At 38.6% G+C, this 25,094-nt stretch overlaps 1 protein-coding gene across 1 annotated transcript; it reads left to right on the top strand.

Annotated features, from left to right (window-relative positions):
• The first annotated feature begins 7,327 nt into the window (after positions 1-7,327).
• LOC149121493 (vomeronasal type-2 receptor 116-like) lies at positions 7,328-23,788 on the top strand. Its single transcript, XM_089315541.1, has 3 exons — positions 7,328-7,384; positions 20,550-20,673; positions 22,875-23,788. The coding sequence occupies exons 1-3, from the start codon at positions 7,328-7,330 to the stop codon at positions 23,786-23,788; spliced, it is 1,095 nt and encodes a 364-aa protein (XP_089171667.1).
• Positions 23,789-25,094: the final 1,306 nt, after the last annotated feature.

The following is a 25,094-nucleotide window of genomic DNA, read 5'->3' as shown; positions in this document are numbered from 1 at the left end:
AGAATACAGTAGCTTTGGAGGGTTCTGGGCTAGAAATTGATTGTTTTTCAAAAGGTAACTCAGGTTATGCTGTGGTGACACATGAACCCCAAAGTTGTAAGACATTAATGCAGTAAAGATTTACATTAGTCACGGAGTGAACATGTAACAGTAGTTGCTGAGAGAGGGGGTTGTGCTCCCCAAAAACAAGAGGAGAAAATAAGGGAAAGACCACTGTCCTGATGATGCTACATGCAATGTTCATGTCTTCCTCAGTCGGAATTCTAAAGCATACACAGCCTCGGTGATGGTGCATTTTTTCTTTCATGCTATGAGTGGGGAGTCACTCTTCCTAAAGCACTGGGCATGTGAAATGTGATCTTATCTGTGCTCACAATGATGTAGAACAGCATGGGGACTGCCTCACCCACAACAATGCCCCACGGTGCTGCCACGATCTACATCTTCCCAATGTGCAAAAGCACTTTTCCACAATGTGTACAATGACAAGATTATTCACATCACCATGTAGTATGTGCATATTTGTAGAAGACATGCTCATGCTCATCTTGAAAGCAATATCACTACAATATCTGGATGCCTTTTTTCCAGGAGTTATAGATGGATTTTTATGAAATTTATACCTTTATTATTTGAATCCATCGCTTATGTGTAGAATATATTTAAGAAATATATTTAATTTTCTTTATATATAATTAATTTATTATTATATGTATATATTTATATAATTATTTACATATTTATATAATTATATGATAATATATATTATATAGTTATTATATATTATATTAATATTACATTAATTATATAATGCATTAACTAATACATTGATATTAATATAATATATAATAATTATATAATAATATTTATATATTTATATATTGTATAAATAATAAATAATAAATATATTTATATAATAATATCTTAAAGAAAATTCTATAGAAGATCAATGCTTCTATAGATTATATATGCTTCTATTGAATTAATATAATATATATTATATATATTATATAATTAATATAATATATATTATGTATACTATATAATATATACATTATAATATAATATATAATATACATATTATTATATAATTATTATATAATTAATTAAATGAATTAAAGTCTAGAGAAAACGCAAATACCCAGATGTAAAATTTAACCTCAGAAAGTTTATTTCACCATCTAATGTCTATTTGCACTTATAATAATATTATTTCAAATACTCTGTGTTCTTATTTAGTCCTTAGAAAAGAAGTGAATTTGTCAAAGGATTCCAATGATATATTCCTAATATATCCTACATCAGGCATCATGTGATCCAGAAGAAAAGGGTTAATTCACAGTATAGATAATTTCAATATAGTCAGAAGATTTGGAAGTTTTCTTTTTGGTCATACCCAGATTCCCATAATATCAAAGAAAATCACACTCAATAAATAGTCCAATGATAGAGACAGAAAATAATCTTTATAATATGATATGTGTACATAAAATTGCATTTTTACATTTTTGTAAGTTTGAGCCTACCAGGTAATACAAGGTGTCTATAAACAGGATTTGTGAAATCTGAAAAAAAATCCCTGGATTTATTTGTAATTGTTGAACAAAAAACATCTTGAATTTCAATTCTGAACTAAAATGAAATTATTTTAAAAAACCTAATCCTGTATGTTCACACTTGTGTGAGCTACACAAATTAATATTAATATCTCCATCCATGTTTTGCTTATGTTATTGAAGTACTAAATTAGCTTCCTTAAAGTTGCAACCAAAGCTTTGTGGAATGGACTCTACAACAACTCATACCCTAACCACCCTTGCAATTACTTCATACACTTTTTTCTTTGGACAGGAAGAGTAGACAGTGAGAGAGAAAGAGAGACAGAGAGAAAGGTCTTCCTTTTCCGTTGGTTCACCCCACAATGGCTGCTGAGGCCTGCGCACTGCACTGATCCGAAGCCAGGAGCCAGGTGCTTTCCCTGGTCTCCCATGCAGGTGCAGGGCCCAAGGACCTGGGCCATCCTCCACTTCCCTCCCAGGCCACAACAGAGAGCTGGACTGGAAGAGGAGCAACCAGCACAGAATCCCACACCCTGACTGGGACTAGAACCTGGGGTGCTGGCACCTCAGGCAGAGGATTAGCCTACTGAGTCGCAGTGCTGGCCCATACACTTTTCTTGATTGAGTTAAAACAATTCCCAGTTTGTTGCAAGGGTGCATGAACAATCAATTTCTCACAATTTAAACTCATGAAATGGTGGCCTCAAATATACAAAAAAAAAAAAAAACTACACTTCAACCAAAAAGAAACCTTGAGAATAGGGAGGTTGAGGAAAAATAAGGACTTTTGAGTACACATGCACCTCTCACCACTCATTGCACTGCTCTCTCTTTCCAATTATGCCTGTCCTACAGCTTCAGTGACTTCCAATGGAAATCCAATTTGCAAACAGTGCTTGGGATGACATATCATTCCATGACCAAGGCACCATTTGGAACACGATGATATCCACAGTGTGTGGATTTTCCTCTGGGTCTTGGGTTGTTGGCTAAAATTGGAGAGTTTCCCTGAAAGAGTGCACATGACCAAGCCTTGGTCACCAGTGAAGAGATGATAGAACGGCCTACTGCATTCAAGAAAGTGTGGCTTCATGAGATGAATTAGAAACAGAGGAAGGTGAGAGGAGTTGAAGTGTGAAACTTTGAAATATGCATTTAATTCTCACTTCACATGTATGCATAAAATATGAAGTTTCTCACACATGTCCTCAGCCAGTGTCTATTAGACGTGGAAGGTGGTATCAGCAGTGGAGAGAATGATAGGAACATGAAGAAAAAAGCAAATTAAGTAGACAGAGGCACACACACAAACACATAGATGCTACATATTTTCCTGTACACATTCTGAAATGCTTAATCATATATGGTGAGAATCATTACTGTATTTTGATGCACTATGGACTCAAGCAGATTACACAAGAAGATGTGTAAGTGGATTAACTTTGTGGAGGGGTCGGTTTGGGGATGAACTTCTGCCCTTCTCTGGATATGCATACTCATTGGCAAATCATGAAGCCCATTTCTCCATTTGAATACTGCAGGCCTGGGAGAGACATTAGGCACAGCCATGAAGAGACTTTCTATTATACACATAGGGTCATCAGTGGTGAATGTGACCTTTGGTCTTCTCTATGAAGAATCATGTGAAATAGTGAAACTGATTTTTTTTTAATTCCAACACTAATTTTTCTACAATTACCAAATCCCAAAAACAGGCGACTGACCTAACAATGCTTGGCCCCTATGCACACAGGTTTACAGAGCTATATCCCACAATGCTGCAGGGACAAAATAGAGTCCAAAGCATGTTTTTCCAAAGCTGTTTTTCCCACAGTGGAGAGTGGCAGGTGCATAGCCTCAGGTGATGCCATGAGTTCTGGGATGGGACAGAAGTTTAGCAATGAAAATATATAGAAGTCAGAGCTCATCTGATCTTAGGAACATTAAGGCAAGGCCTCAGCCCTGTGACTCCCTTTGAAATGTCTTCCTTGTGATTCTAGCGGTGTCCCTGTGTGACTCAGTAGACTAGCACACACTCTTTATAGGTAGAGGGCATACATGTAGGTGTGCCTACATAGAGATCTATTCTCCCTGCAGGGGGATGAGACAGAAGATATAATCCAAAAGAATTTTTTTCCTAATATCAGAGACTTTCCTAATAACAGAGACTTTAACTTTATGTTGGGTTGAGTTGACATGTTCTTTACTGTGATTTTTCTCAACATACTCCTGAATCCTTTATACAGTTCACAGGACATACCTCCCTGGAACTGTGATAATTCCATGAGGTCAAGTGTCTACAGAGATGGAGACCTGGTACTGGGTGGGTTTTTCCCCCTTTACTTCCTGGAACCAGAATCAGACATGGTCCGGTTATCTTTTTTTATCCAGGCCAAAGGATAAAATGACAGTAAACTGGTAAGTCCAACATTGAGTTATGTGTTAACTGTGGTTCAGACTGCAGTGAGTGTGTGCTTGTATTGGTTAATCTGCTTAAGAATTCTAAAACATGTACACAGAAGTTTCAGGAATGCAGATCAATGAAGGCTGGTGTTCCTTCCCTTTCAATTTTACTTTTTTCTCTACTCCTTCATGGGAGGAGAGAGAGATGGATATATTTTGTATTCATCTGATATCCTGAACAGACTCCTAGAATCTTGAAATTAATGAGACAAATGGAACTCCAGCCCATATCCCCATCCCCACCCCTGCCTGCCCCATCCAAAACCCATGGAACAGAGAATGGCCTGAGGACAGTGTTATATCTAAGGCACTCACTCTAGGTGTCATTACTAACAAATGTGCCTGGTAGAGAAGCTGTTTTTGTCTGAGATCCACCACCTGACATACACACTGCCTCCCATACATCAACACTTGCAATCTACTCAATGGAAGTCTTTTGGGAACCTGCCCCTGAAAATAAATCTTTACTCTTTAATCTATGGTATTCTGTATGGGAACTTTGAGAATTTCTTTTGCTCAGGAGGAGCCCATGCCACAAGCATAGATGCCTGTTGTGGAGACTGCATAGAAATTGATTTGTTATCATCCATTGACTGGCACCTTTCACTGCACAATGTTTCCATGTTTTATCCATTTTGTGGCTTTTATCAACCTGTAGCATACTTTTCTCATACTATTTTTTAAAGATTTATTTATTTATTTGAAAGTCAGAGTTACACAGAGAGAGGAGAGGCAGAGAGAGGTCTTCCATCTATTGGTTCATTCCCCAGTTGGCTGCAATGGCCAGAGCTGTGCCAATCTGAAGCCAGGAGCCAGCAGCCTCCTTGGAGTCTCCTACATTTGTGCAGAGGCCCAAGCACTTGGGCTATCTACTGCTTTCCCAGCCCATAACAGAGACCTGGATTGGAAGTGGAGCAGCCAGGACCTGAACTGGCAATCATATGGGATGCCAACATTGCAGGCGGCAGCTTTATGGGGTATGCCACACTGCCGGCCCCCTTCTCATAATATCGTAACAGCTAGGTCTACATTTGGTATCAAGATACTTGTGCTTACTTATTATTGATGTAAAATATTGATGTAAATTATTGATGTAACTATTAAGAATACATGTTTTTCTTTATTATCAAAATTCTATTCAGTCTTTTTTATACAACTTATTTCATATGATTTATATCTCACAACTTGGAAAACCTAAACCTTATGAATGTTAGGATATACTGAACAAAATATTGGTTATTCATCAAATAATTTACCAAGCACCTCTCATGTGACAAACTAAACACGCTATGCATGGTTACAGTATGCATCATGAAATTAGTGGATGTCTACATGTGAGACAGACTTATTTTATCTAGAATGATCACACATCCTGGTTTGCTTCCTACAGCCTATTTATGCCAATAATCCTTGTGTATTCATTAATATCATCCTATATTATTGTTAAAAGTGTACCAGTTTGGAAGGTCAATTACATGGTCACTGTAGATACTGGAAGGAGTATGAGAACTGTTTACAGAAAGGAGATAAAGTTCTGACTGTGCCTTCTCTCTGTTGATGACATCAAGCCTTATGTTCTTCATCTGCTAATTAAGGATATTACTACTACAAAACAAAATTCTTATTATGATAAAGTTAAAGGTTTATAAAATGCTTGTTCCCCCACCAGCAAGTGTCCAGCATCTTTGTAGATGAAATGTAATTACTTCATATGTATTTACTAAGAATATATGTTTTTCAATGTTCTGAATATAAACTTTACCATTGGTGTTACCTATAAACTAAATATTTGGCAAAATTGATCAATGAAGCAATCATAGACTTGTTCTGCCTCTAGACATCATATTCTAAAATCAATCTTGCTTTATCATCAAATTTTTAAACATCTTCCAAGTTTAAAAAATATTTCATACACAAGTACTTTTGCACATTTTTATGAAACAAGGCCATATTTCAAAACATGGATCCTGTGTCAAATCACCATTCTAAACTGCTTTAAGTTCCATGTTTTGTGAAATAATAGCATCGAGATCACTAAGTGGAATCTAATTAAAAACATTTCTTATATTTTAAATTTGTTTCAAGGTTATAGGAATCACAGTAATAGTTTGGAGAGATCTCTATTTTATTATCACTGCAGCTTATTGCATACACTTGAAAGATGAGTTAAGAACACTGAAAAAATTTGGGTTTTGAGTGAGATGTCAGTCATGAATACACATATCTAGCACTAATGCTTATGATCTCTATAGGATTTTTATCAACTTTGTACATGGTCCAGAACTTAATACTGGGCAGGCATGTATTTGGGGGAAAAAGAAGCAAACTTCTCAGCTTTCAACTGACAGCAAGAGCTACAAGTAACCAAGCACTGAAAAATAAAGCCCTTCATGAAATAATTAATTGCATTTAAGCAGAATGATTAAAAGCAAGAAACATTTCAATTAATGCTATTAATTTGCCATTCAAATAAGTAAATCTAAGAACTAAACAGACTTCAGTAGCATATAGATAGAGAAATAGATAAAATGGAATTTCGTGCATGAGGAAAAGAGTGAATTAAAATAAACATTGTAAGTATTCTGACAATTTGAAATTCTGAATGAAATGCTCATTTTCAAGACAAACATAACTGAATGAAAATACTTCTGTTGGTATTTGTATATTATAACAGAAAATTACAGAAAGGGCTCATGAAAATCCCTATGGTGAATAGATTAGAGATGCTTCCAAACGCTAAAATGACTGACAAGTCAGAGATGCTTGCCTCTTGGGTTCCATCCCTAAGTAAAAGTGAAATCCCATGTTGGGACACATCAAGGCTTTCCTGAAGGACTAGGGAAGGTGAGTGTGATCATGGACACAGTTTGCTTCAGAGGAATCTGAGGGTCATTCCAAAATCTTCTACTAAGAGCCCTTGGAACCTCACTCACACCTCCTCCATGTGCCAGAGCTGAGGCACCACAGTGTGGAAGCCTGAGTCTGACCATTGCTGCCTCAGGGTGTGGCTGTGTTGTTGCTCTAAATTCCATAGTCTCACCCTTCTCCCTGATGCTGCCCCTCTCTTTAGGTGGCTGTGGAAGAACTACCAATATGTGCTGGCCTTCCACTTTGCTATCCAGGAGATCAATAAGGACCCCCAGCTCCTCCCCAACCTGACCCTGGGTTTCCAGCTCTACAATTCTGTTACCAGTGATCAGTTCACCCTGAGGAGCACTCTGCACTGGCTGACTGGAAACATTCATTTCATCCCTAACTACACCTGCCAGACACAAGGCAAGACGGTTGCCATAATTGCTGGAACCATGTCAGCATTTTCAGCTGAAATTGGAACAATGTTGGAGCTGTACAAAACCCCACAGGTAAATATGTTGTGAATTCTGGTGAGGAATTCTGCCATCTCCCACCACACATGTCCAATTTGAAGCAAGGGTCATGTGGAACACAACTGCACATATAGCACCACGATTTGAAACAGATTCTGGGGAATTCCTTAGATTGTGAGAGAGATCACTGTCTAGGCCCAATGTATCCATCCCCACCTGCTGAGAAAGTTGACTGCTGACTATTGACAGGAAATACCCACAGCGCAGAGATATCCTAGGAAGACTGAATGTTAGACATGGGTATATCAAGACCTGGGCCCAGACTTTCCATTTGGAACCCACTGAGGTCCATGACAGTCCCGAAGATCATCAAGGAGTGTTTGGGGCTGAGTTACACTTAGATGAGATTTTACCCTCTCCTATACCTAATCCTGACTTCCTCACATTCAGCAGATTCCTTCACAGGACTCCCAGTTCACTTCCATGTGCAACTAAGATATTTAGATCTTAGTGTTTGACAGAATAAAAAACAAATACAGGCAGACAGTGTGCACCCATTCACAGTATAATCACAAAATAGCCACCATAGTGCTGGTGCTCACTGGCCATGGTGAAAGTACTCAATCCAAATCTTACAAGTAGGTGTTAGGAAACCAATCACATAACCAATCAAGCTGCTTCCCAGGGCCTGTATTCACATTTCCAGGATTCTGAATGGAGACCCACTACAAAGAGGTAGCAATCTGCACACATTACCATCAAGCTCAGACTGCAATAGCTGTGGTCTGAAAAGAAATTTTATGTATACTCAGAGATGATAGGTGAATAAATTTTTCAAGACAATTTAGGATATGCTGTGAAAACAAATGAAATTCAAAGTATCAGGAGATCAACCCACACAAAATATTTGTCCCCGAGGAAACACACAACACCAGTTGCAGTGGGAGCTGTTCTCCACATGTCTCATGAGGTGAGAGGTGGGAAAGACCAATGTCCTGGTGATTCTGAATCCAAAATACATGCCTTCTTCTTCCTAAATATACATGAAGAACGTGGGTATCTTACACATTATCTTTCATGCTATGCATGAAGATGTACATTTCTTCTGCTAAAAGCAACAGGCATTGAAGCACAGTTACTCTGATCCCAAGTGATAGAATTTTCTTATGCCTACACATGATATTTCTTCATAGGACTTTTTTTAAATCACTTCCCAAGACAGAAAACTCAAAACCCACAAAAGTCAAATCACAGCGGTTTTCTTTCCATTCAGATCACATATGGCCCTTTTGATCCCATGCTAAGTGAGAGAGACAAGTTTCCATCGCTCTATCAGATGGCCACAAGTGACAGCTCTCTGGCCCGTGGAATGCTCTCCTTGTTACTACATTTTGGCTGGATTTGGGTGGTGATCTTTGTATCTAATGATATTAAAGGAGAGAAGTTCCTTTGGGATATTCAAACTGAGATGGTAAAGGAAGGTGTCTGCTGGGCCAATATAATAAAGCTCCCAGACACTAAGTCAAGATATGAAAAAACTGAAATGTCCTTCCTAGCAAGGCTTCGAATTTCATCAGCAAATGTGCATATTCTATATGGTGATGTGAGGAGTCTCTATACCATGGAATTTCTAAGCAAATACTATTTAACCCTGGGGAAGGTGTGGATCATGGCTACAAAGTGGGAGATAGTTGTGAAGGAGACAGACCACGTGCTGCACTCTTTTCATGGAGGCTTCTCATTTTCACACCACAAGGGGGAAATCCCTGGCCTCAACCACTTTGTCAAGACAGTGGACCCTTCCCACTACCCAGAAGATTTCTTCCTCAGTCAACTATGGCTTCATGCTTTTCACTGCTTACCTCCTGGGCCACTTTGTGGAACAATTGGAGTCTGCCCACCAAATGCTTCCTTTGAGTTTTTCCCAGGACGCATTGACATGCTGACCATATCTGACTCCAGCTATTTCATCTACAATGCTGTGTATGCAGTGACCCATGCCCTCCATAAGATGCTTTCAGAGCAAATGGAAAAGGGATCTCCAGGAGATGCAACTCAACCAAGGATTTTTCCATGGCAGGTAAACATCTCCCAGAACAGGACATTTATTGAACATCTGTTTGCATCCTCAGGTATTTTTATTGCAGTACCACATGACCATGTTTTCATGTTGAGATTGCCATGATCAGGTATAATGGAGAGTGGGTTCTTTCACAACAGACTGGGCATAGATACATCTGTAATTGCTATCTGTGTGTGGAGAATTTGTTATCTGCTATGGAACATTTTAAATATATTTTCTGCTATGCAACATGTTAAAAATAATTTTAAAATGGTCTATATGCTAAGAAATGCACATAAGTCTACAGATAAAAGAGTTTTTTATCATCTGATCATACTACAACCAACACCCATATTAATAACATAGCATTACTGGTACTGCAAGAGTCCTCAGTAGCAACCACTTAATTTTTTTTTAATGTGTGAAAGAGGAACATATTGTCAATAATATGATTTGATTTATTTTTTTATTTTTTTTTTACAGGTAGAGTGGACAGTTAGAGAGAGAGAGAGACAGAGAGAAAGGTCTTCCTTTGCCATTGGTGCACCCTCCAATGGCTGCCATGGGTGGTGCACAACACTGATCCGAAGGCAGGAGCCAGGTGCTTATCCTGGTCTCCAATGGGGTGCAGGGCCCAAGCACTTGGGCCATCCTCCACTGCACTCCCGGGCCACAGCAGAGAGCTGGCCTGGAAGGGGGGCAACCGGGACAGAATCTGGTGCCCTGACTGGGACTAGAACCCTGTGTGCTGGCGCCGCTAGGTGCAGGATTAGCCTATTGAGCCATGGCGCCGGCCTATGATTTGATTTAGCAAAGCACTGCTTATAATTACATAGGAAATTATCTAAAGTCCACACAATTTTATACTCATATATTAACTAACACAAATGAGAGGAAACATAATATTTTTGTACCTCTGGCTTATGTAATTTACTGTGATGACCTCCAGTTTTAAATGTCAAGATTTCATTCTTAATTATGGCTGTGTAGTATTCATATATGTGAGATGATATAATATGATATTTTATATATATATAAGTATCTCACCAATTCCTTCTCCCAGCCATCAGTTGATGGACCTCTAGATGATTCTACATCTTATGTGTTGTGCATTGAGCTTCTATAAAGTTGGGAGTGTAGGAGACTCTTTCTTGTGCTGATTTCAATTCATTTGGATACATTCCCAGGTCTGAGACAACTAGGCCATGTTGTAGAACCAATATTGGTTTTCTGAGGAGTTCCTCTATTGTCTTCCATTATGTTTGTACTGGCTTATAATCCTTCCAATCAACATTGTATTGGGGTACCTTTTTTTCCTGATCCTCAGCAGAATTTGCTATTTTTCAAATTTTGGATAATATTCATTCAAAGTGGGGTGAAGTGAAATCCCACGTTAGTTTTTATTGGTGCTTCCCTGATGGTTAGTGATCATGAACCTCTTTTCATGTTTCTCTTGGGCATTTGTATTTCATCCTGTGAAAAAATCCCTGTTCATATCCTTAGTTCATTTCTTAACTAGATTGTTGGTTATGTTGTTGTTAAGTTTCTTGAATTCCTTATACATCTGGAGATTAATACTTTATTGGAACCATGTTTTGCAAATATTTTTTCCCATTTTGTAAGTAGTGTCTTCGCTTAGATGAGTGTGTCTTTTGCTGATGAGAAGTTACTTAGCTTAATGTATATTCTTGCCTTTATTGCCTTTACTTCTTGGATTTTATCCAAGAAATTCTTGCCAGGGAAATGACTTGTAGTGTTTCCCCAATGTTTGCCTCTTGTAATTTGATGGTTTCAGGTTTTAGGTTTAGATCCTTGATAAATTATGAGTTGATATTTGTATAGGGTATGAGGTAGCAGTCTGATTTAAAATCTCTGCATGTGGAAATCCAAATGTCTGCATTTGTTGATGAGACTTAATCTAGGGAGTGAGTTTAGCTCCATGTAACATTTTCAATACAGATTCTATAATGACATATCATAGAATAATGTTTCTCAGAGTATAGTGCAATGTTTAGAATATCCTAACACAGCTCATTACAAAGACTGGGAAGAAAAAATGATCAAAAGTACTCTTTTTGTTGGAATGTATGTAAGGTTAGGAAATGTGGACTCTGGACATATCCCACAACAACTATATACCCTATAATAATATCCCCTACAGGTGTGCTGTAGTCCACGCCCTCTGTGAGACATTACTGGGGCAAATAGCAGTGGGGTGCACATTTTATCATAAAATGACTCTGAAACAGGAAAATATCCTGATCAAATTATTTGAGTAAATCAAATAAATTGAATGTCTCACAGAAGATAAATATATATTCTATATTATACATATATGTAAATTAAATTGACTTCAGCATGTTTACTTCACTATGTAATTTCTGGGATTACATCCAATATTAATTAACATCCTATTTGTGATTTGATAGACTCACATTTTAAAAGTAAATGTACTGGCCGAGAAGGCTTACAAATATAAGATTAGAGAATATTTATGAAGTTCTTGGTTCAAATTAGTGAAGACATAATGATAGTCCTTTAAAGAATTGGCTGTCCCACAACAGGTGTCAGGAGACTCTGAAAGTCAAGAGTTAATACACACTGTTCAGATACTAACTGCCATCAGGGTATTTTTTTTTATATAGTAAATAAAAATTTACAAAGTACAACTTTTGCATTGTTGTAGCTTTTTCCCCCATAACCTCTCTCCCACCCATAACCGCCCTATCTCCCACTCCCTCTCCCATCCCACTCTTCATCAAGATTCATTTTCAATTATCTTTATATACAGGTGATCAACTTAGTATATACTAAGTAAAGATTTCAAAAAGACTGCACCCACCCAACCGCACAAGATATAGAGTACTGTTTGACTAGTTGTTTTACTGTTAATTCTTACAGTACAACACTTTAAGGACAGAAATCCTACATGGAGAGCAGGTGCACAGTGACTCCCATTGTTGAGTTAACAATTGACACTCTTATCTATAAGTCAGTAATCACCCGAGGCTCTTGCCATGAGCTGTCAAGGCTTTGGAAGCCTCCTGAGTTCACCAACTCTGATCTTATTTAGTCAAGGCCATATCACAGTGAGGGTCCATTCCTCCCTTCAGAGAAAGGTGCCTCCTTCTTTGATGGCACATTCTTTCTGCTGGGATCTCATTCACCGAGATGTTTCATTCAGGTCATTTTTGCCACAGTGCCTTGGCTTTCCATGCCTGTGAGACTCTCATGGGCCTTTTAGCCAGATCCGAATGCCCCAAGGGTTGATTCTGAGTCTGGAGTGCTGTTCAGGGCATTTGCCATTCTATGAGGCTGCTGTGCATCCTGCTTCCCCCGTAGGATCATTGTCTCCCTTTTAATTCTATCCTTCATTATTTACAGACACTGGTCTTATTTGTGAAATCTCTTTGACAATTATGTACTTAAAATGATCACTTTAACAAGTGAGATGGAATGGGTACATGCCACCTTGATGGGATTGAATTGGAATCCCCTGGCATATTTCTAACTCTACCATTGGAGGTAAGTTGGGTGTGCATGTGCCAAACTGTATATCTCCTCAATCTCTTACTCCCACTCTTATATTTAACAGAGATCACTTTTCTGTTAATTTTAAATGCCTAAGAATAATTGTGTATTAACTAAGGAGTTCAACCAATGGTATTAAGCAGAACAAAAAAATACTAAAAGGAATAAAATAGTAAGTTCTTCCTCAACAGTCAAGACAAGGGCTTATCTGGTCATTGTTTCTCATAGTGTCCATTTCACTTCAACAAGTTTCCCCTTTGGTGCTCAGTTAGTTGTCATCAATAAGTGAGAACATACGATATTTGTCCCTTTGGGACTGGCTTAATTCACTCAGCATGATGATTTCCAGATACCTTCATTTTGTTGCAAATGTCCAGATTTCATTTATTAAACAGCTGTACAGTATTCTGTAGAGTACATATCCCATAATTTCTTTATCCAGTCATCTGTTGATGGGCATTTAGGTTGATTCCATGTCTTAGCTATTGTGAATTGAGCTGCAATAAACATTGAAGTGCACACAGCTCTTTTTTTCCAGTTTAATTTCCTTTGGGTAAATTCCAAGGAGTGCGATGGCTGGGTCATGTGGTAAGGCTATATTCTGGTTACTGAGGACTCTCCAAACTGTCTTCCATAGTGGCTTTATCAGTTTGCCTTCTCACCAACAGTGGATTAGTGTCCCTTTTTCCCCACATCCTCGCCAGCATCTGTTGTTAGTTGATTTCTGTATGTGAGCCATTCTAACTGGGGTGAGGTGAAACCTCATTGTGGTTTTGATTTGCATTTCCCTGATGGCTAGAGATCCTGAGCATTTTTTCATGAGTCTGTTGGCGATTTGGATTTCCTCTTTTGAAAAATGTCTGTTAAGGTCCTTGGCCCATCTTTATATTGGGTTGGTTGTTGTGGAGTTTCTTGATCATTTTATAGAGTCTAGTTGTTAATTCTTTACCAGTCATATAGTTTGCAAATAATTTCTCCCATTGTGTTGGTTGCCTCTTCACTTTCCTGACTATTTCTTTTGCTGTAAAGAAACTTCTCAATTTGAGGTAATCCCATTTGACTATTTTAGCTTTGACTACCTGTGCCTCTGGTGTTTTCTCAAGAATTCTTTGCCTGTTCCAATGTCTTGAAGGGTTTCCCCTATGCTCTCAATTAATTTCATTGTGTTATGGCATATATCTAGATCTTTGATCCATGGTGAGTGGATTTTTGTATATGGTGTATGATGATAGGGGTCTTGTTTCATACTTCAACATGTTGACATCCAGTTTTCACTGCACCATTTGTTGAAGAGGCTGTCCCTGTTCCAGGGGGTTGGTTTTAGCTCCTTTGTTGAATATGAGTTGGTTATAGATGTTTGGATTGATTTCCAGTGTTTCCATTGATCTGTCCATCTGTTTTTGAACCAGTACCAGGCTGTTTTGATAATAACTGCCCTGTAGTATGTCTTGAATTCTGGAATTGTGAATACTCCGGATTTGTTTTTATTGTAAAGGATTGCTTTAGCTATTCACGGTCTCCTGATTCTCCATATGAATTTCAGCATCATTTTTTCTGGGTCTGTGAAGAATGACTTTGGTATTTTGATTGGTATTGCATTGAACCTGTAAATTGCTTTTGGGATAATGGACATTTTGATGATATTGATTCTTCCAATCCATGAACATGGCAGATTTTTCCATTTTTTTGTTTCTTCTTCTATTTCTTTCTTTAGTGTTTTGCAATTTTCCTCATAGAGGTCTTTGATATCCTTGGTTAAATTTATCCCAACGTACTTCAATATTTTGTGGCTATTGTGATTGGGATTTATCTTAGAAGTTCTTGCTCGGCCACAGCATTGTCAGTGTATACAAAGCCTGTTGATTTCTGAGCATTAACTTTGTATCCTGCTACATTACCAAACTCTTCTATGAGATTCAATATTCTCTTACAAAAATTTTTGGGATCCCCTATACATAGGATCATGTCATCTGCTAACGGGGATAGTTTGACTTCCTCTTTTCCCATTTGTATTCCTTTAATTTCTTTTTCTTGCCTAATGTCTCTGGCTAAAGCTTCTAGGACTATATTGAATAGCAATAGTGAGAGTGGGCATCCCTGTCTGATGTCAGTTTCAATGGAAATGCCTCTAACTGTTCCCCATTCAATATGATGCTGGCCATGAGTTTATCATAAATTGCCTTAGTTGTGTTGAGGAATGTTCCTTCTAACCCCAATTTGCTTAAAGTTTCATCATGAAAAGGTATTGTATTTTGTCAAATGCTTTATCTGCTGCTATTGAGATAATCATATGATTTCAGTTTCTCAACTTGTTAATGTGATTGATTCTCGAACACTGAACCATCCCTGCATACCAGGGATAAATCCCACTTGGTTCATGTGAATGATCTTTCTGATGTGTAGTTAGATTCGGTTTGCCAGGATTTTGTTTAGTATTTTTGCATCTATGTTCATCAGGGAGATAGGTCTATAGTTTTCTTTCTCTGCTGTGTCTTTCCAGGGCTTAGGGATTAAGGAAATATTGGTGGCCAGCGTCATGGCTTACTAGGCTAATCTTCTGCCTGCAGCACTGGAACCCCAGGTTCTAGTCCTGGTTGGGGTGCCGGTTCTGCCTGGTTGCTACTCTTCCAGTCCAGCTCTCTGCTGTGGATTGAAAAAGCAGTGGAGGATGGCCAAGTGCTTGGGCCCTGCACCCACACAGGAGACCAGGAGGAAGCACCAGGCTCCTATCTTCAGATCCGTGCAGCACGCCGGCTGCAGTGGCCATCTGGGGGGTGAACCAACGGAAGGAAGACCTTTCTCTCTGTCTCTCTCTCCCACTGTCTAACTCCCCTGTCAAAAAGAAAAGATGATATTGGCTTCATAGAAAGAATTTGGGAGGATTCCCCCCTTTCAATTGTTTTGAATAACTTGAGAAAAACTGGGGTTAGTTGTTCTTCAAAAGTCTGGTAGAATTCAGTGGTGAAGCCATCCAGTCCTGGGCTCTTCTTTTTTGGTAGTGTGTTTATTGCTGATTCAATTTCTTTCATGGTTATGGGTCTGTTTATGTTTTGTATATCTTCATGGCTCAGTTTAGGAAGGTTGTAAGGGTCCAGGAATCTATCCATTTCTTCCAGGTTCCTCAATTTGTTAGCTTACATCTCTTTGTAATGGTTTCTGATGATTCTTTTTATTTCTGTTGTGTCTGTTGTTACATTTCCATTACCATCATTACTTTTATGGATTTGGGTCTTCTCTCTCCTTTTGTCAGTTCGTTGGTCCAATGGTGTGTCTATTTTGTTTATTTTTTCAAAGAACCAGCTCCTGGTTTTGTTGATCTTTTGTATTGTTTTTTTGTTTGTTTGTTTCAATTCTGTTTATTTCTTCTCTAATCTATAGTAGTTCTTTTCTTCTGCCTGGTTTGGGTTGGATTTGCTGCTGTTTCTCTATATCCTTGAGGTGCATTGAGAGGTCATTTATTTGGTTCCTTTCCAGTTTCTTGATGTAGGCACCAATTGCTATAAGCTTTCCTCCTAGCACTGCTTTTACTGTATCCCACAAGTTTTGATAGGTTGTGCTGTCATTTTCATTTGTTTCTAGAAATCCTTTGATTTCTCTTGATTTCTTCTATGACCCACTGTTCATTCAGAATCATGTTGTTCATTCTCCATGTATTTGCATATGGTGTAGAGATTCTTGGGTTGTTGATTTTGAGTTTCACTGTGCTATGGTCTGAGAAGTTGCATGGTATAGTTTCAATTTTTTTGAATTTGTTGAGGCTCCCTTTATGGCCTAGCATATGGTCAATCCTAGAGAACGTTCCATGTACTGGGGAGAAATACGTGAACTCTGTGGCTGTGGGGTGAAAGGTTCTAAAGATATCTATTAGGTCTATTTGGTCTATAGCATCAATTAACTCTGTTGTTTCCTTGTTGAATTTCTGTCTGGTTGATCTGTCCATTGGTGAGAGTGGCATGCTGAATGCCCCTGTAACCATTGTATTTGAATCTATATCTCCCTTTAAGTTCTTTAGTAATTCTTTCAAGTAGTCAGGTGCCCTGTAATTAGGTGCATATACATTTATAATAGTAATGTCTTCATGTTGGATTGATCCTTTAATCATTATATAATGCCCTTCTTTCTCTCTTTTAATAGTTTTTGTGTTAAAGTCTATTTTGTCTGATATTAGGATGGCCACCCCAGCTCTTTTTTGATTTCTGTTAGCTTGAAATATCTTTTTCCACCCTTTCACTTTCAGTCTGCATGCATCTTTGCTGATAAGGTGTGTTTCCTGAAGGCAGCATATAGATAGATTCTCTTTTTTAATTCAATCTGCTAGTCTGTCTCTCTTGGTTGTCGAGTTGAGGCCATTTATATTCACTGTGACTATTATTAAATACTGTCTTTTCCCAGTCATGGTTCCTTAAACAAGCTGTTTATGTATTTTGAGATTTGTTTGTAGTTTAGTTGGCTCATTTTCTACATTCACCTTTTTTTGTAATGAAGTTCTTGTTTCTGTATTTCTGTGTGCAGCACGTCTTTGAGCCAGTGTTGTAGGGTTGGATGTGAGGATACAAATTCCTTCAGTTTCTGTTTGTCGTGGAAAATCTTTATTTTCCCTACATTCATATATGATAGCTTTTCAAGGTATATTATTCTAGGTTGTCATTGTTTGTCTTTTAAAACTTGGAATATATCATGCCATTATCTCCTTGCCTGTAGTGTTTGCGATAAATCTGGGGTGAGTCTGATTAAATTATCCTTGAATGTGATTCATCGTTTCTCTCTGGCACAATTTAGGATTTCTTCTTTGTGTTTCACTGAGCTGAGTGTTGCCACAATGTGTTGCAGTGAATTTCTCTTCTGGTCTAATTTGTTGGGGCTCCTGAGTATTTGTTGAATTTGGTTGTTTCTATTAATTTGCCTCTGTTGGAATTTTTCTGATATTATTTCATTGAAAATGTTATACAAATAGAATTACACATAAACTGTATACACATGTTTATCAGTTTGGACTTGCCAGCAACAGCCAGGGATGTCAGGTTCCAGAAACTTTATTATGAAAAATTATGCTTGGATTTCTAATTTATTTAACAGAATTCATCTGATATTTTATTCAATATTGTTAAACTCTAAAAAAAAATTATTTGAAAATCAAAGTTACTGTAAGAGAGTGAGAGACAGAAAGAGAAAAGGAGACAGATCTTGCATCTGCTGATTCACTCCACAATGGCTGCAAGGACCAGGACTGGGAACACTCTAAGCCAGGATGCAGGAGCTTCAACTGGGTCTCTCATGTGAGTGTAGGAGCCCAGGCAGTTGGACCATCATCTAATGATTTCCCATGTACATTGGCAGAGACCTGAACCAGCAGTAGAACAACAGTAATTTAACCAGCACTCACAGGGATGCTGGGCACTGTGGACAGCAGCTTCACCTGCTGCACCACAAGGCCAGCCCAAATTTGCTAAAGTAAAAAAATATTGATATGAACATAATAGATTTCATGTATTTCATAGATACATTTCTAAGAAGATATCCATTCTTCCTTCCCTCCCTCTCTCATTCTCCCCTCCTTCCTTTCTTTTTAATTTTTGCAAAAATAGCATTTCAATTTGCTTTATAATCACAGGTGTAATGCCACAGTAATCATAATGATTCATAAATGAAAAGTAGAAAGACCATGTTCCACAGGAACTTACACAAGATGATAAGCAAAAATGAAATCCAAGATATCAGTTTCATTTTGATACATGGTGGGGTTTTTCTTTGCATCTATAGTAACTACTACACATCACAGAAAACAAATTGTATTTTCTGATTGGAACTGGTTTATTTCAGTAAGCATAAGCATAAAGGTCTCCAGTTGCATCCATTTTTTGTCAAAGAGAGGATTTCATTCTATTTGGTAGGGGGTATATTTTGAAAAGTGCACATGTTTGCACTCACCTATGGAACCATCACAATAATCAAGATATCACATATATAAAGCCATGTTGTTTACATTTGGAAAACTAAGATGAGCTTTCCTAAACCTCTAACAATCTTTCATGGTCAGCCACCCTGTGGGACACATCCTGTGATTTCTCTGGATTCAAATGGTCCCCATCATTTTAATGGGTGTTGGGGGGTAGAATTCCCTGCATTTGAACAATGATATGATGATCATTCAGACAAAAGTCAGCCTCCACCAAATAGAAAACCTGAGGATACACAGGAGGCAAAAGAAGGATTTCTCAGTCATATGCAGCTCCCACCTCTCATCTGAATGTTCTCCCTCTTTCCAATTGTGCCTCCCCTCCAGCTTCATCCACTCCTGAAGAAAATCCAATTTACCAACAGTGCTGGGGAGGATATTTCCTTCCATGAAACAAGACACCATATGGCACATTATGATATCCACAACATTGTGAATTTTCCTGCTGGATTTCGGTTGCTGATTAAAATCGGGGAGTTCTCCTCTGAGAGTGCACATGACCAAGGCTTGGTCCTCAATGAAGAGATGATAGAATAGCCTATAGCATTCAAGAAGGTGTGGATCCATGGAAATATTCGATACATACAGAGGGTCTGAGAGGAGATTAAGTGCGAGATTTTAAATAAGCATTCAATTCTCAATTATCATCTTGGCTTCAAAAGATATGGTGTCCCTTACACATATATGAGTCAATGTGTATTAGAAGTTTATGTTTGTATTAGTTATTGCTGTTTTTACTTTGGAAATAATTATGCATTCAGATGTTGAGTGACTAAAATGAGCAATGTTAATGAATAGAGATAGATATCAGTATATAGACATAAAATTACAAAATACATGTGTACAGAAATTCTAAATTTTTTCAATTTTTTATTTATATAAGGTGAAAAATTTTCACTTCATGTATATATATAGATATATAGATTTAGAAGAACAGTGATATCTTAAATATGGTGAGAGTCATATATTTTAATGCAGCATGAACACAAGTAAATTATAAGTTGATCTATCCATCGCCTATTTGTAGCAAGCATTCTCATTTTCATTGTCATTGTGGTTGCCAATAAGTGCAGTTTCTTTTCTGCATAGCATCTCACAGCTGTGGTCAAATGTTTTATCATCATTCTACTGTTGAAATCCCCCAGGGAATTTTGTGGGTGATTTGTGTAACTATCATGCTTTATGCCCAAAATGCATTCTTAGTTTCTTGAAATTGATACTCTTCCTGAATCTAGAAGTCCAGAAGAGGATTAGATACACAATCCATATCTTTATAACATTTGCTCATCATTTCTCTGTGGCCTTGTCTTTTTCTGAATACTCAGTCTCAAATATACACATTACAGAATAATGATATGAATGTTAAAGATTTCAGAGGAAGAAATGTAGTAGAAAGAAACAAAGGCCTAGAAGAATAGATCTGGTGATGAACAAAATTACAGCAATCAGGTACCCTCATAATGTTTGGTAGACAATTGACAAACCTGGAATGAGCATCATAGAAACTACAAATTGGATGTATGAAAAAATCAACAAGACAGAGAATGGTGAAGACAGTGATGACCTTCAGAGTGATGGGGCAAATAGAGACATCTTATCACAGTGCCTAATGATGTGCAAAACAATGACCATCGCTTCTCTTTCCCCATCAGACTCCTCAGTCTTTATGTGGCCAGTGGTGTGGTCCAGGATTCAGGAAAATGCCACAGGAAGGAAGAGCTGTCTGCTGCTATATTTGTGTTATTTGTCCAGAGAGAGACATTTCCAATCATACAGGTAGAAAACATGTAACTCACTATGAAAACTCCACCATCTTAACTATTTCTAGATAAAAAGGAAACCAAGAATCTTTATAATGGGATAAGAGTGCCCCATTGTTCTCTATGCACACTTTCACTCACTCTTTCCATATACTTGTTGTATGCTCACTCTCGCCATCTCAGTAGTCTGGTGGTGCTCATCCTCTCTAGCTCAACACTGACACTGATTCTCTCTGATATCCTTCTTTTCCATCCAGTGCTAGATGAGGCTGTCTCAATCTGAGATCTTCTAGTAGGCCTACTAATGTCTGAACAAAAAATATCAGATGAGCATTTGTTAAGGCTCTCTAAGGATTTCTAGAAATCTTGAAATCAAAACTTTTCCATACACACCTGAGAAACAGGGAGCTACTTCACAGGAATTGTGATGGGAATACTGTATTACTTTCTGTGCTGGGTCTTTTACATAGTGCGTGCTGTGTAGTACACATAATGAATGCCTCCCTTTGTCCTTTTGTTTTCTATACTAGAATAAGAGAAAATAAGTGTGAAATATACAGACAAAACATCCTAATAACTATGCAACTACATAACACCTCCAGTCCTCCAGTCCATGAAGCTTGTATGATTACCAACTTAAAACCTGAGAAGCACTTTACTACAAGTGTGGACCAACTAATATCATTTCCTTTCTTTTAAAAAATATTTTTTTAATTTCAAAGAGTTACAGAGGAGAGAGAGAGAGAGAGAGAGAGAGAGAGAGAGAGAGAGAGATTCCATCTACTTATTCAAGCCCCAGACATGCACAATTGACCAGGTTTGGCAAGGCAGATGCCAGCAGCCAGGTTCATTTGGGTCTCCCACATGGGTTCAGGGGACCCAAGTACTTGGGCCATCTTCTGCGGCTTTTTCCAGGCCATTAGCAGGGAGCTGGATTGGAAATGGATTACTGGAACACAAAACAATGTCCATAAGGGATGCTGGCATTGCAGCTGGTGGCTTTACATATCATGCCACAACACTGAATCTACTTTTGTTTCTTAAATTGACATATGATTGAGAGAGAGACATGGTCACCAACTGGCCTGTTCTTAATGACTTCCTTCATGCTGCTGCTGCAGAAGTGTATTACTTCAACAGAGACAATGTGGTGTCCATGTGGTGTTCACATGACTAAAATGATGAACAAGCCATGCTTTCAGTGAAAAGGAGTGGAAAGTTCTCTTTCAATACTGTGATGAAAATATCACTTACTCCCATACAACCATTAAAAAACTAGTAGTGGTGGCGCCGCGGCTCACTAGGCTAATCCTCCGCCTCGTGGCGCCGGCACACTGGGTTCTAGTCCCAGGTGGGGGCGCTGGATTCTGTCCCGGTTGCCCCTCTTCCAGGCCAGCTCTCTGCTGTGGCCAGGGAGTACAGTGGAGGATGGCCTGAGTCCTTGGGCCCTGCACCCCATGGGAGACCAGGATAAGTACCTGGCTCCTGCCATCGGATCAGCGCAGTGTGCCGGCCACAGTGCGCTGGCCGCAGCAGCCATTGGAGGGTGAACCAACGGCAAAGGAAGACCTTAATCTCTGTCTCTCTCTCTCACTGTCCACTCTGCCTGTCAAAAAATTAAAAAAAAATAAAAAAACTTTAAAAAAAACTAGTAGCAATAATTCTTTTCTATGCAATCACAGCATATCAACATTTATATGGAAAGAGTGATGAGTCCATGCAGGAAATTAGAGTATTGACTGATGTATGGAAGTCCTAGGAGTGATAGATATTTTAAATAGGTCATCTACATTTGAGTATTAAAAAAAAAAAAACCTTAAACCTGGTGACTGCAGACAAATATTTTAACCCATGTGAACAAAAGCTTCTCCAGAGAAAAACACTAGGGACAGTAGAGAAGAGGGTTTGGAAGAATCTATGCCCATATGAAATACAGGAAATACATCACTTTGAGAAAATAAAACACTGAAAGAAATATCTCTGAGTGACAAAATGAGTCCCCAGAGCCCCATGTGCTAAGGAGCTTGTTTCAGTGAGCTTCCTACACCTAGAGACGAGCATTCTCTCTGGGTCAGGAGTACAGAAATATACCTTAGTGTGTCCTGGTACACATTAGAGCAGGCTGGACTCACCATGACATTGCAAAGGGGACCATTTTCCTTAACAGGGAAAAAGGAGCAAATTGTGAAGTGGAGACAGTCTTCCTTTTCTCCGCAGATGCAGAGCAGTGCATCCCATGTGCAGATCACGAGTACCCAAACATGGAGAGAAACCGCTGCCTCCCCAAGCTGGTGACATTCTTAGCCTTTGAGGATGACCTGGGGACGGCTCTGGCCTCCGTGGCTCTGTCCTTCTCTGTCCTCACAGCTGCAGTCCTCTGGGTCTTTGTGAAGCACCGAGACACTCCCATCGTCAAGGCCAATAACAGGACCCTCAGCTACATCCTGCTCATCACCCTCCTCCTGTGCTTCCTCTGCTCCTTACTCTTCCTTGGCCGTCCAAACACAGCCACCTGCCTTCTCCAGCAAATAGCATTTGGCCTTGTGTTCACAGTGGCTGTTTCCACCGTGCTGGCCAAGACCATCACTGTGATTCTTGCTTTCAAAGTTACAAAACCTGGAAGAACTATCAGGCGATTGCTGGTATCAGGAGCTTCTAACTTCATCATTCCCATCTGCTCCTTGATCCAAGTGGCTCTCTGTGTCATCTGGTTGGGAATTTCTCCTCCATTTATTGAGTTAGATGCACATTCTGAGCCTGACCACATCATCCTGGTGTGCAATAAGGGTTCAGTCACTGCCTTCTACTGTGTCCTGGGCTACCTGGGCTCCTTGGCCCTGGCAAGCTTCACTGTGGCTTTCCTAGCCAGGAATCTGCCTGACACATTCAATGAAGCCAAGTTCCTGACCTTCAGCATGCTGGTGTTCTGCAGTGTCTGGGTGACCTTCCTTCCTGTCTACCACAGCACCAAGGGGAAGGTCATGGTGGCTGTGGAGATCTTCTCCATCTTGGCCTCCAGTGCAGGGCTCCTGGGCTGCATCTTCCTCCCCAAGTGCTACATTATTCTCATAAAACCTGATAAAAATTCTTTGAAAGCTTTAAAGAACCAACGCAGTTCTAGGGGATCCTGAAATTTTTCTCATGCATTTCTTCACATTTTCAACTTTGTAATCAAAAGGAAGTTGCATTCCAACACTGTAAAATAAGCAAAACTAAAAACCGTTGTTGTTTAGGCAATGAGTCCAGCAATTAAGATCACCTTGTTCCATGATTGTACAGTTTCCATATATGCATGGATATGTCCTCAGTTTGTCCTTTTCCACTGATCAAACCAATTCTGAGCCAATGCCACACTCTTACTTACTGTGGTGTAATAAAAAGTTTTGATATGTAGAAGGGTGTGTACCTTTGTTCATTTTCAGAATTGTACTATCTGTTTTTGGACTTCTATACTAACTTTAGTTTCAGTTTGTCGAGTTCCACTAAAAATCTTTTTTTGGTATTTTGCTGAGTTAAATTTATAGGTTCAAATGGGGAGCTATGACATCTTTATAAAATTCTGTCATCCAATATATTAATATTATGTTGCTTTTTAAATATCCTTCAAAAACATTTCCTAATTTGGTGATAAAACTCTTGTATGTCTTTGTCAGCTTTTTTTCTATGTACAACTTCTGTTTCTAGTATCAAGTCAGATCTTTTTTCTATTAAATTTTTAAGTTTCTTGCTGCTTCTGCTATAGATTCTGCAATAAAGTGGATTTATTTACCAAAAAAATCACCTTGTTCCACATGACAGTATTTGGGTTTGTAATTTGGTTCTGACCCCTGACCCCAGATTCCCAGGAAATAAACCCTTTCAGTGAGTGGTGATGACTCAGAGATATTGGGTCCCTTTCAATCAATATTTTTCCTGGCTCCTGGCCCTGGCCTAAGTTCAGGCTCAGCTACTGTGGGCACTGAGATGTGAAGCAGTGAAAGGTTGGTTTTTCAGCCATCTCTCTCTCCATTTCTCTCTACCTCTCAAAAAACACAATGCCATCTAGAAATAGTTTAATAAAAAATAAGAGTGATATTTAAAATGGAAACAGAGCTGACCAGCAAGTTATAAATACCAATGCCATTTTATATGATAGGGCTATCCCTGAAAATATACACACTGTTTGCTGCTTAGGACTCCTGTCATTCTATAATCTTTTGTGTGGACTGCTTCCCATGTTGTAACATTCTCTCCATTTTAATTCTCTCTATTGTTATTACCAAACACTTGATCATATTTATATAATCCCTCTGACAGTTAATCCTATCTATATGATCAATTAAACATAATATGATCACTTTAACATGTAAGATGGCATTATTACCACCCAGTTTCATGGGATTTGGAGTATCAGAGTGAGATTTTAGGTTTACCCTTAGAAGTAAGTCCATGGGGATG

The sequence above is a fragment of the Oryctolagus cuniculus genome, chromosome 16 (genome assembly GCF_051225735.1).
Source record: "Oryctolagus cuniculus isolate XC-2025 breed Fujian yellow rabbit chromosome 16, ASM5122573v1, whole genome shotgun sequence".
Lineage (NCBI taxonomy): Eukaryota > Metazoa > Chordata > Mammalia > Lagomorpha > Leporidae > Oryctolagus > Oryctolagus cuniculus.
This window is presented reverse-complemented; position numbering and strand designations above follow the sequence as displayed.